At 34.1% G+C, this 13,047-nt stretch overlaps 1 protein-coding gene across 4 annotated transcripts in view; it reads left to right on the top strand.

The window, feature by feature from the left end:
• The window catches only part of ANKRD28 (ankyrin repeat domain 28), a 176,619-nt gene that overhangs the window by 137,153 nt on the left and 26,419 nt on the right, over window positions 1-13,047 (top strand). For all 4 annotated transcript variants that reach the window (XM_045538353.1, XM_045538334.1, XM_045538343.1 and 1 more), the window contains exons 9-14: window positions 136-214; window positions 1,155-1,269; window positions 2,406-2,488; window positions 4,247-4,310; window positions 5,720-5,788; window positions 7,802-7,942. In XM_045538353.1, coding sequence (XP_045394309.1) covers window positions 136-214; window positions 1,155-1,269; window positions 2,406-2,488; window positions 4,247-4,310; window positions 5,720-5,788; window positions 7,802-7,942 — 551 coding nt within the window. The remainder of the gene's footprint in view (window positions 1-135; window positions 215-1,154; window positions 1,270-2,405; window positions 2,489-4,246; window positions 4,311-5,719; window positions 5,789-7,801; window positions 7,943-13,047) is intronic.

The following is a 13,047-nucleotide window of genomic DNA, read 5'->3' on the forward strand; positions in this document are numbered from 1 at the left end:
CTACATAGGCTTCAATTAAATTTAATGTTTGTAATAGCTATAGAAAATAAAGATGTAAGAGGATATTCAGAACAAAACTAAGGATTACATATTATGGATATAACAGTAATTTAAAGTTTTTTTTGTTTATTTCAGAGTAAAGATGGGAAAACCCCACTGCACATGACCGCCCTCCACGGTAGATTCTCCAGATCACAAACCATTATCCAGAGTGGTAAAAAGTATTTCTGTTTGTTTTTTTTTTCCTAAATGTAGTAAAAAAAAAAAAAATCCACCAAACGAATGGTATTAAGGATTTGTCATAGCAGTCTGTATATTTTTAATATATGATTTCAGATTATATGAAAATCAAATATTAAAGGGTATAAAAGCCATGTATATGTATCTTTCATAATTTGTTTTTCATTTATTTTTGTTTTGTTTCCCTGAATTATAAATATTATTTCTTCAGCAGTTAGCGTTGACTTTGTTCAATATTACTAAATAAAAAACTGCCTTTCTACCACAATGTGTAGTATATATTAATGTATATACTCTATATACATTTATCATTTTCCCCTTTTGAATATTTTAAACTAATTCTATGATTTTAATTTCTGAACTTATATTCTTTTGTGTTTGAATTAGTACTAAGAAAGCTAGACTTTTAACTCAAAAGAACTTTTAAGTGTATTACTTTAAATCAATGTTTCCCAAGCCGTAGTCCAAGGAACTATTTTTTTAGTAGTCCTCTAGATAGTAGGTGCTAAGATTTCGCAGGTTAAAACTACAAATAGGCTCATGATCAAATAATTTTTGAAGCACTGCATGCAGTCTTGCTGACATAGAAGAGTATGCACGCTAAAGCTATGAAAAGTCTTGCCCTAAAGGAATGTGTTTAATTTTGTTTTAATACATCGGTTTCCAAACTTATTGGACCCCAGAACCCTGTTATCAGTTTAAAACCTCTTAAAATCTTATGCTTAATTCACAAAATTACTTTAAGTATAAAGTCTGTAATTCTAATTCCAGGCCCAATAAATATGCTATGAATGAAATCTAGTTAGGATTAGTGTATTCATTAGTTTGTGCTTGAACAGCATTTTTTTTATCTTACTTTCCATGTAATGGGTTTGACTTTGTATAGTCCAGTGTCTGACAGTCCTTTGTCACAGGAGCTGTAATCGACTGTGAGGATAAGAATGGAAACACCCCTTTGCACATAGCAGCACGATATGGCCATGAGCTGCTAATCAACACTCTTATTACAAGTGGTGCTGACACTGCAAAGTAAGTAGTACTTACCGAGGTGCTGATAGTTGTCACAGGGAAGCACAAAAGGAAGTGAACTGCCCTTTTTTAGGTATTTCATTTGGAAATGTGGATTATGATCTCTTTATTTTTAATATAGAAGTACTTAAAAGACTCAAAAGCTGTACATACCAAATCTTTTTTTTTTTTTTCCATCCAAATACTATCTTTAGATAATGGTTTTTCATACTGTGCTGTACAGAGTTCAGGGATTCCTTGATTGTTGCTACAAAGGATTTCTTGCCCCCCACTTTGGTCAGAACAGTTCACTTTTATTTATTTTATACATTAAAGTTTCCGTGTAAAATTTTGTTTGAAGGATGGGTTCTTCTGCATATGCTCTGCAAAAGTAAATACCCTACTTAAGTTGGGAGTTTATCATTCCTATATATGTTTTTATACTTGTATCACATTTCTATGTATTCATTAACAAATTTTAAACCTTTTCTTACTTTCTGTAAATGGTATACTACTGTACCTATCCTTTTGCAACTTTAAAAATTTTTTTAAACCTATTGATTTAGCCATGTAGATATAAAATTTGGTCCTTTTTCATATCTTTACATGTAGCTCTTAATTTTATAGACATTAATAAATTGATGTGTAAAGATTTCACAATTTATTCATTCTTTTTATTTGCAAACATAAGTTGCTTCCAGTTTTTCACTACTGTGGAATTACTACAATAAACGTCCTTAAACATATTGCCTTATAGATATGGTTTACAATGGCTGGTCAATGTGGTAGTGAATTTCTCTCCTTAAGCAAAGTCCAGAGACATTTTTGGTTGTCACAATTTGGGAAGGAAGACGTTACTGACATCTAGTGTGGTTAGAGCCTGGGGATGCTGCTGAACAGCCTACATGCACAGGACAGCCCCTTCCTCCTCCTCCTCCCACCCCCCCCAACAGAGTCTATAATAACAGTGGTGCTAACTAAGGTTTTAAAACTCTATTCTGAGAGAATAGCTGGGTAATAAGTTATGCCCACCTTCAACCTTTGGCCAAATGACTCTCCAAAATGTTAGCGATTTTGATTCATCTAGTTATCTTTCACTTAAGTGATCTATTTTTAATTTGTTTAAATGATTATATTTTTCTTGTGTTATAATGAAGGCGTGGCATACATGGAATGTTTCCTCTCCATTTGGCAGCCTTAAGTGGTTTTTCAGATTGCTGCAGGAAACTTCTCTCTTCAGGTGAGTGGAGCCTTTGCAGACCAGTTCTGTGGGTTGGTTTGTTTGCTTATGTCTCCCCAGACCCCCCAAAATTTTAAGACAATCTCTTTATCCTGCTTTTTCAAAATGACATAAAGATGGGTCCAAGTATGGATCATTCATGAACTCTTCTTAGAAGATGTTGAGTTCTTTAATTCTAAGACTCTCTTTTCTCTTTAGCTCTGGAAAATGTTTTCTTTTTCTAGTGATTTCCTCCCCTCTGTTCTGTTTGTTGGATGTTATTCTTCTTGGATTGTCCTTTGTATATGGAAGTACCATATCTTCATTTGCATTTCTTATTGGTCTTAGCTTCCATTTTAAGAACCAAGAGCCATTCTACAGTTTCTTTTAGGTTTGTGAAATTATTTATGCAGTATCTAATTACTAGTTTAAAATGCTATAATCATAGTTGGTTTGAAACAATAAGATTAATGGTTTTCTATAAATATTACTACAAAACTGATCCTTATTAAATGTACAAAATTACTAAACATATAAGATTGATTGATTTTAAATGATATTCTATTTCTCAGACGATTAAGAAAGTTGAACAGATTTTGTATATTAACATTCATACATTTACTGAAAAAAATATGAGAAAGTTCCAGTGAAAATTAACATTATAGAGTGAGACAGGCTGGGTATGCTGCCTCACACCTGTAATCCTCGCACTTTGGGAGGCCAAGGCAGGAGGATTGCTTAAGGCCAGGAGTTGGAGACCAGCCTGAGCAATATAGAGAGACCCTGTCTCTAAAAAAAAATTAAAATTAAAATTAAATTAAAAAGTTAGCTAGGCATGGCGATGAGCCTATAGTCCTAGTTACATGGGAGGCTGAGGCAGGCAGATCACTTGAGCCCACAACTTTGAGGTTGCTGTGAGCTATGATGACACAGTTGCATTCTAGCCCCGGGCACCAGAGTGAGACCCTGTCTACAACAGATAGAGAAACAGACACTTCTGAGTTTTTCTTAATGATATTTTTAAGTGAGTTAATTCTGTTTTGATTTTTTTGAAATGTGTGTGCATCCAGAAGTATTCACTTAACCTGTTTTCCATGAAAGAAATGTTAAAATCTCTTCTCAGTGGTAATAATAATTCACAGGTAACAAAGCACCTATGGCTTTTTTTTTTAAATAGCTTTACTGAGATATAATTCACATACCATACAGTTTACCCATTTAGAGTATACAATTCAATATTTTTTATCTATTCATGGGGATGCTTAACCATCATTATAATCAATTTTAAAACATCTTCGTCCCCTGTCAAAGAAATGCCGTTAGCAATTAGTCTCCATTTCTTTTCTCTTCCAGTCCTAAGCAACCACCAATCTTTCTGTCTATAAAATGTGCCTATTCTGAACTGTTCATATAAATGTAATCATGCCATGTGTGGGCTTCTGTAACTGGCCTCTTTCACTTAGCATAATGTTCTTAAGGGTCATCCATGTATCAGTATCAGGGCTTTATTTCTTTCGTTGCTAAATAATATTCCATTGTATCCTATGACCTTTTAAACAAGCACTTTAGTACTTGTCCTAAAACTCCCAATCTAATAGTGGTAATTTCTTTGTAATATTGTACATTATTAATTTATTTTTCTCTTCAATCACTTTGTTACCTATTCAGAACTCATAGTTTTATTTGGGAGGGGAAGATACAATTCTTGATATAATACTTCAGTGTAAAGTAATACATCTATAATATTATATAATAGATAAGGCATATTCATTCTTATAGGATTTGATATAGATACCCCAGATGATTTTGGCAGGACCTGTCTACATGCAGCTGCAGCTGGAGGGTATGTTAATAGTATTTTTATTTCTTTAAGAAAAAGGTAACTGGTCATAGCAATTTTTCTCTTACCTTTGTTCTTTATTAGTTCTGGGCTACTAGAAAATAGAAAACAAAACAAAACATAGCAGGAATGGTTTGGGAATAGAAAGTCCAAGGTGGCAGAAATTACTTTTTTCATCCTCTTCCACCTAAGTCATAGGTTGTGAGTGGGAGGGAGAGAATTAACCTACAAAACTAAGTATTATTGCTTTCTGTAAAAGAATGTAATCCCTGGATCAGTGAAAAACTAATAAAATGATTTCTTAAAAGTATGTCCTCAACATGAGAACATAAAAACACTGGGATGTTCTGAATAATACTATAATACTACTCTTTAAGTGGGGTTTTTTAAATCATATTTTCAAGGGGGGAAAAATGATATGTTTATGTCTTACCTTTACTAGGAAGAGGAAATTTGAGATTGGAAGATTTTGTACTAAGTTTTAGTGCTACTAGGGTAAACTAGGCAGTTGGTTCAAATGAATGACAAACTTCAACTAAAACTCTTGGTCTCTGAAAGCATGCTGCTAATCTAATGTTTCTGATGATTTATCTGTGATAAGCCATTTGATTCATGATTTATGAAAAGAATATTTTACAAGAACTTTATTCCCAATGATAATTCCTTAAAAATTTTAAATGATTTCAGAGGACAAGTGTGCTGAGCCAAGAATACCACCAGGCCAGTCTAAGTTGTAGAGATGGATTGTGAGCGTGTGACTGGCTCCCTTGATCTTTCAAGGTCACCAGAGAACCTTCCAGTTAAAACCTAACTTCCATGTAAATTGCCTACAGAGAGAGGGACAACAGACTTGAGTGTCTGATCACTTGACAGTTACAGCTTTCATTGTAACATAGTAAGTTGATATTCAGGTTTATAAAAACTAAATTATAGAAATACCTGCATATGTAATGTACTCTCCTACAATATTAACTAAACTTACATCTAAGAAAACCATCATAGTATAGGAGAAGATAAGGGAAGGCTGACTTGGGATGTTACTGTATTTTTAGGTTTTTTTTTCAAATCAATTTTAATTTAGTATTAAAAACTACTTAAACTATTCAATTATAAGCATGTTGTTTCCTAAAAACTCCTCAGGATCTCTTTTACAAATGTAGTCTTCCATTTAAACAGTGACAGCATGACTTACTTGTTATTTCCTATCAGTGTGCCAGTATGTGTTTACATATAACTTTCTAAATTCTAGATAAGATGAATTTTTATGTTTTATTTTTCACAAAATGTAAATCATGCCATTTTGCTCATAGTTATCCTCATTTAAAAACATGCTTGTGTGCTTATTTAAACCTGCCAATATAATTATAAAATCATTGACAATTAAGTTTTTTAACTATATTTTCCCTCAATAGGAATTTGGAGTGCCTAAACCTTCTGCTGAATACTGGTGCAGATTTCAACAAAAAAGACAAATTTGGGAGGTATGATATGATAATAGTTCCTCTAGAGAGCCTAATTTTATTAATGATTTGCTCAACATTATAACTGGCTTCTGAGAATTAACTGAACAATTCAGCGTCTTTTGCATTGTGATCATAATTCACTGAGAGTCCCAAGTAAAGTCTGTAACTTCTAAATATTTGTTCTCATTCACAGTTTTCTTTTTTTGGGGGGGGTGGGGGGGGAGACAGGGTCTCGCTCTGTTGCCCAAGCTAGAGTGCCATTGCATTAGCCTAGCTCACAGCAACCTCAAACTCCTGGGCTCAAGCGATCCTCCTACTTCAGCCTCCTGAGTAGCTGGGACCACAGTTGTGCACCACCATGCCTGGCTAATTACTTTCTATTTTTAGTAGAGATAGGGTCTCAAAATTTTTCAGTCTGGTCTTGAACTCCTGACCTCAAGCCATCCAACTGCCTCAGCCTCCCAGAGTGCTAGGATTACAGATGTGAGCCACTGTGCCTGGCCCCTCTATACTTATCATTTCTCCCCCTCCCATAATTATGACCATGGAAATGTAAAACCCCGTAGTAGTTTTCCTTCAAGAGACTCATTATACCTAGAGCACAGTAAAAGAATTCTCCTTTCCCCAAGTAATTTTTTTTTCTTTTATTTTCTTTGGGTTTTTTGGTTTGTTTCTTTTTTTTTTTTTTTCTCATTTTTTTCTTTTTTCTTTATTTTTGGGCTTTTTTGTTTGTTTGTTTGTTTTTTGGGGTGGTTTTTTTATTGTTTTTTTCCCCCAAGTCATTTCTTTGTGAGAGATTCTACTATGCACATCTTGTTACAGAGCCCGTAAGAGGGAGGAAATAGGTTATATGTGTTAGTGTTTCTTTCTCTTCTTCTATATAAATCTCACATACACATACATCCACACATCCCACCGAGTATTTCACAGCAAGAAGGCAGCTGTGAAATGACAGTCTTTGTAGTCATTCAGCCAATGTGCTCTCTCACTGTTCAGTCCTCATTGTTACTAGCATTTGTGATAGCAGTATTTAAAGCTACATAAAGTTACTTTTAGTAGGAATTGACACAGTGTGCATTAGAACCATGCAGGAAAGAATTGAAGGCAGTTTGAATTAGTTTGAAAGATAGAGTTGGCGATACAAGCAAAATTATGCGTGTCAACAGTTTGAGGATTATACATATGAAAACCTAGGACAGGAAAGGGTGTATATCAGGAAGAAATGTATAAATGTATGTCAGTGCATGTGATTGGACCAGTTCAGAAGAGAAGTAAAAAGAATTATGTATGGTGGGAAATCAGAAATGAATAGAAGAAAAGAAAAAACTGGTTGACCCCATCATTACTTTGAAGAATAGACTGCTCTCATAAGCCTGCTAATGGAAAGAACTAATGACCCACAAAGTCAAAAGTCACTTTCTTTGGTTTTAAAATGCAACATTTGTATAGATAATTTGTTTTTATGATTATATTTTAATTCAGTTTATGTTAGTTAATTTGTAATACTTTGAGCATTCTATTATACAAATAACAAAGAGGGCTTTCTGAAACATTCTGAGTTTAGAGGCTTGGAAGTAATTCAAGGTTAATGGCTTTTAAAAAATATTTTTTCTATTTTTTTCTCTTTTATTTATCTACTAAGACATGAACAGAGACAACTACCTCTGTACTGTGGAACATTTTATTAGTATAGAGGAAACGTTGTTAAAATAAAAGTTTTCAAGTTTCTGAGCAGAATATGAAGTTTGTTTGTAATTCACTCAAAGGATTGGGATTGCTACTGTCTGGGGAGCATGAAATAATTTAACTATGTTTCCATCTTATTTCATATATTTGAAGGTTCTCTGCCACCTTACTTTCTCCTTCTAGCTTTATGTCCATCCCTCCACAAGACTTAGTATATGGCAGAAGTCAATCTAAGGCTCACTATACATATTTGTAATTGGGTGGAGTAAGAAAAGTCAGCTATGCTCTTGTTTACTAGTTCTGTCCCTGGCTTTTATCTTTCTTCTATTAACTTGGACACAAAAGATCTCCACTGCACTATGCTGCTGCCAACTGCAATTACCAGTGCCTGTTTGCTCTTGTGGGATCAGGAGCAAGTGTGAATGACCTTGATGAAAGAGGCTGCACACCCCTGCACTATGCAGCTACTTCAGACACAGACGGCAAGTAAGTATCATATGGGTGAGAGTAAAAGATTATTATTTCTATAAACTGGCATCTTCCATATGGATGGCTGTTTTTATTGAAAATTTATTTTTCCTTTTTGTATTTTTCGTTGATTATCTTTCTGTGGGGTCCCTATTTTAGGAAATAAATTGGTTTTGTAATTATTCCTAAATCACAGTTATTACACCTATTCTACTCAGCAACCTGCCTTACTGACTTATCTGGTAGAAGAAAGACAAAGTTCCCTTCTTGTCCTCCCTGCCAAAAGGACATCTTAATATCACTTCCATGTTTTCTTCCATCTGACTTCTCAGAGGTTGAAGCCTTGGGTATATCATGGGGAAAGGGAGAAAGGAGGGATGATGAACAATGTCATCAGAAGATTGAGAAGAGATTGGAATACAAGTATCCTTCAGAGGTAGAGAGTTAAAATTTGCAAAGAATCTTTATAAATTGGTATCAAAAAGATAGTAATTGAACTCACAGAATCTGGCACATCGTAGATACTAGGTATTGCTTAAATAAGTAAATTAGATGACAGAGTAAGTAAATGTTGGCCAAGAATGAATGAGTAAAAACAAAAGAATAAGTGGTGCATAAACTGTTTCATAAGTAATATCCACCTAAAGCTGTTAAACCCATTTATAACACTTTGTTTCTTCTTGGAAGAAAATAAACTCATTGAAGCCAGAAAAAAGCTCTTTCATGCCTGGTATTCTCCTTGTGTCTGGGTCAGTGAAAAGTAAAAATACCATTGGGAAAAATAAATAATGGTTTCTGGGAAAAGATGTTATAAAATATTCTTCAAGGAAGTTGCATTTAATGTAGAATTACTTCATTGGTTTTTCATATTTACTTTTTGCCCTCAAAATAAAAAGTATAATTCACTGGTATTATTTACAAATGTTATTTTATTATACATTCTGTAACTAATTTCAAAGCCATTTCTGTTTGATCATCTCCCCCGCTCTGAGACAAAGCCATTTTTATAAGTAACATATTGTTACATTGGATTTGTGGCTAAAATTCTAATCTTGAAGACACTAGTAAGATAAAATGTACTTTGTATTTGCAAGAATATATCATTTTATACAATTTCATATATATCAGAAAAGTTAGGTGTGGATAGGTTTTGGGAGAAGTCAAATTATTTGAAGTACGTTTTTGGATAGTAGCTATTTAAAGAAAATCTGTGTTAAAGACTATAAGTCAGAAAATAGTTTATTAAACTTAGATAAGTAGATTATCCTTAATTTATCAATTTCATAATTTCAGGATTTGATTTGTAGATTTTCTTAAAATAAGTTATACCTAAAATGGCATTTATCACCATCTGTAGTCCTTTACCAGTACCAGGATTTGATTTATAGATTTTCTTAAAATAAGTTATACCTAAAATGGCATTTATCACCATCTATAGTCCTTTACCAGTACTTCCAGATTGGTTATTGGGTACAATGATCTAAAGTCCACTAAGAGATTGTCTCCATACCTCTCTCCCGTCTCCCTCCCCACACACAGATTACACTGTGGTCCTCCTGCCCTTAGACACATGTATTAAACCTGAATTCTTATTAAAAGAAAAAAAAGAATAACATAGTGTTCAACCCATAGTGTTGGGGCTTTGTGGTTTCATTTTAAGCCAGTCTACTTTTTCTATACACAAGCACTAGTGCTAAAATGAATTAAATCACTAGTTTTTTTACATAATATAAACTGTTTTGAGCAAGTAGGCTAATGACTTTTATTATTGAAACATGTACTTCTCAGTATCTAAACAGCCTGATGTACTGGAAAGAACATGAGCTTTGGGATCAGAAAGGCCCGGATTAAATCTTAGGGTCTTGTACCTGTTTGAGCCTGAGCAAGTAATTGCTAAGCAAAAGTTTATTTGTAAAATTAAAATGAAACCTGCTTGTCAGAGTTTTAGGGAAAAGTAAATGAGACTGTTTATAAGAGAATCTAGCACTGTTCCTTGGATCCTCTGTTTCCTGTCTTTTAAGTATCAGAATCCCAGAGACTCTGTCTAATGCCAGCATTTATTGATTCAGTGATTTGTTCCTTGGGAACCTTCTGAAGGCATAAGTCATAATAACCATTCTAGGGTACCAGAGGCAGCTTTTTAATAAGCAGTTGTTTTGAAGGCTTAAATTTAGTGGCATTAAAGGATTGATTTATTTTTCCAAATTCTTAAGGATTTAATTCCCAGGAGTAGATTGGGTAATAAGAGAATCTGGCATGATTAAGTCATACTTCTGCCAAAGCAAGAGTAAAACATTTTTCTAAAAGAAGAAATGAATTCCCCATTGCTTCAAATTATTATTATTCAATACTATACATTTGCTTGTTTGTTTTTTAATGTTTTTTTACTAATCCCCTGTCAGTATCACAATTTCTGCCTTTTACATGAAATTTTACGTATTTTACATGAAATTTTTCCTGACTCATTATGCTCATTCTTCTAGTCACTGAGGTTTGTATTCATTCTCTGTAGACAATCATGAGTCAGCAAATCCTCTGAAGTGTCTATTTCACATCATGTAAGAACCTAGCAAACACATAAATGGTTGCTATCACAAGAAACATATTAAACATATTGAATATTAATAAATAAAGTTCTCTTTGCCATTTGAAGAGAAGTGGGGCTTGCTTTAAGCCAGATGGTAAGGGTCTCCCCGACACCTATGTATAGTATATATAAGAGAAAGGGAAGGTAGGGAATTGTTTTTCCTGATTATAAAAAGGAAGAAATCCTCCTCATACCAACTGTCCTGAGGTAACCATCACTAACACTTGTATTTCTGTGTGTGTATATAGGTCATCTCATGTCTCATAGCCTTAATCAGAGTTAAAGCCCTGTTATATGCCTTTCTATAGCTTTTTCTGTATCATATAATTTGTATGTGGTTTTTGCAGTGTGATCTCTAGTATGCCCCTCAAAACTTTTCCAGCCTCTATCCATTACCAAGTTCCAAAACCTCTTCCAAATTTTAAGACATTTGTTACAGCCTCACCCCTACTTCTCAGTACCATTTCCTTGTCTTAGTCCATTTGGGCTGCTATAGTAAAATACTAACAACTGGGTGCTTATAAACAACAGAAATTTTCTCACAGTTCCAGAAGCTGGAAAGTCCAAGATCAGGGTGCTGGCAGATTCAGTGTTTGCTTTGACGGCTGTAGTCAGTGTTGAGGGAGTATTCTTGCTGTGTCCTAATGTGGTGGAAGGGGTAAAAGAGCTCCCTCAGTCCTCATTTACAAAGGCACTAATCCCATTCTTGAGGATTCTGCCTTCATGACCAAATCACTTCCAGAAGGCACCACCTCCTAATACCATCACCTTGAGCTTGGAATTTTACCATATGAATGGAGGAGGGGAACACATAAACTTTCAGACCATAGCAGCTCTTATGAAATGGGATCATATTTTGACTTCTAATAGCGTTGTTTATTTTTGTCTGTTTTCTAACTTTATATAAGTGGAAATATGCAGTTTTTTTGTGTAGAGATTTTGTAATCCTTAGATTTATTACTATGTGTTTGATATTTCTGTTGTCAGATCTGTCTTTAAATTTCCTTTTGTTTGTGGTGGTATATAGAAAAATATATTTGCCTTTTGTACATGACTTAAATTCAGCAGCCTTGCTAAATTCATATACGTGTATAAGACAACACTGTGTTTGATACAGGCTCTGCCTTTTACCGTGGGACCTTGGGCAAGTTACTTAACCTCTCTGGGTTGGGTTAGCTGGATTTCTAAAACTATGCTTCCCCACCCCAACCCCAAACAGAAACTGTTGTACACCATGGTGGAAGAGTAGAGAGGAGGGAGTGCCTCTGGGAATGACAGTGCCATATCCCTTTTCCTGGGCTGAGTGTTCCTTACCCAGGGCTCTGACCAGCCATGGGACACATGGACTTGAACTTGCATCAGAACTCCAAGTGAGGGACTGGAGGTGGGGGAGGGGGAAGAACTCAAAGTGGTACAGTTTCTTGAGTGATAGACGAAGAGCAGGAGAAATTTAAATAGGTTGAAATGCACTCCGATTTAACTTATGTGTTACTTGAGGTGAAGATACTTAATTTGTCTAACATGTTGATATAACAATAAGAATAGTTCATTATTTAGCTATAAATATTCTTCCAGATTTTGTATACATATTTTAACTTCAGGGGACAGAAATAAACAATGAAGAATCTTCATTTCTTAATTGGGTTTTATAAAATGAGCATATGTAAATATTAATAAATGTATAATCAGGAAAACAGTTAGAATAGACTCTCCTTTTTCCCCATTTACAAATTAAAATTGAAGCCTATATTTTCAAGATCAAGTAATTTTGTTCAGTATTTTATAAATACCTAGGTTAAATTATCACTGTTGTGCTGAAGCTTTGTGGGAGCATAGAAAAAACAATAGATGAAGAGTAAAAGACCCAAGGTTTAGTCCTTGATTCACCATATTCTAGCCAAAGGATTTGGGACAAGTCATTTAACTTTCCCGAATGTCAGTAATTTTTTTCATTTGTTAAAGATAATACCCAGCTTATCTCACAAAGTAATTATGAAAATTTATATTGCTTAGCAAAATCTAAAAGGCGTACAAATAGACATTTTATTAGTATAAATCAACTTAGATTTTCTTTTGTTACATGAGCCCAAGCATCTGAATAATGTGAATGTAGAAAATTAAAGAAATAATACAATTTGGTAAGAACTACTGCAGGAATAACAATTACATTCTTTTAAACCATTTAGCACTGTAAACTTGAAAGTAATCACTATAAATAATGTGTTGAGACATACTCTCCCACTTTAGAAAGTAAACATGAACTTACCTACTTGTTTTGCTTTCCTTAAATAAATCTTTTCTTCAGTACTCATGTATCAGTGAGTTATCTTAAAATAGTTTGTTCCACTGATAGAATCTGTCTTGTACTCAGGTCTCAGTAAGGGAGAACCATTTTTGTTTTATCACTAACATCCAGAGAACTTGCAAGATTTTTTTTAATGCCCTTGTGCCTATAAAGTAATGAAACCGTCCTACAGAGCTGCGTGCCTTTTCTGCATCCTAGTGAGCACTGTCCTGAATTGGGAACCTAAGAAGA

This window comes from Lemur catta, chromosome 1 (assembly GCF_020740605.2).
Source record: "Lemur catta isolate mLemCat1 chromosome 1, mLemCat1.pri, whole genome shotgun sequence".
Taxonomy (NCBI): Eukaryota; Metazoa; Chordata; class Mammalia; order Primates; family Lemuridae; genus Lemur; species Lemur catta.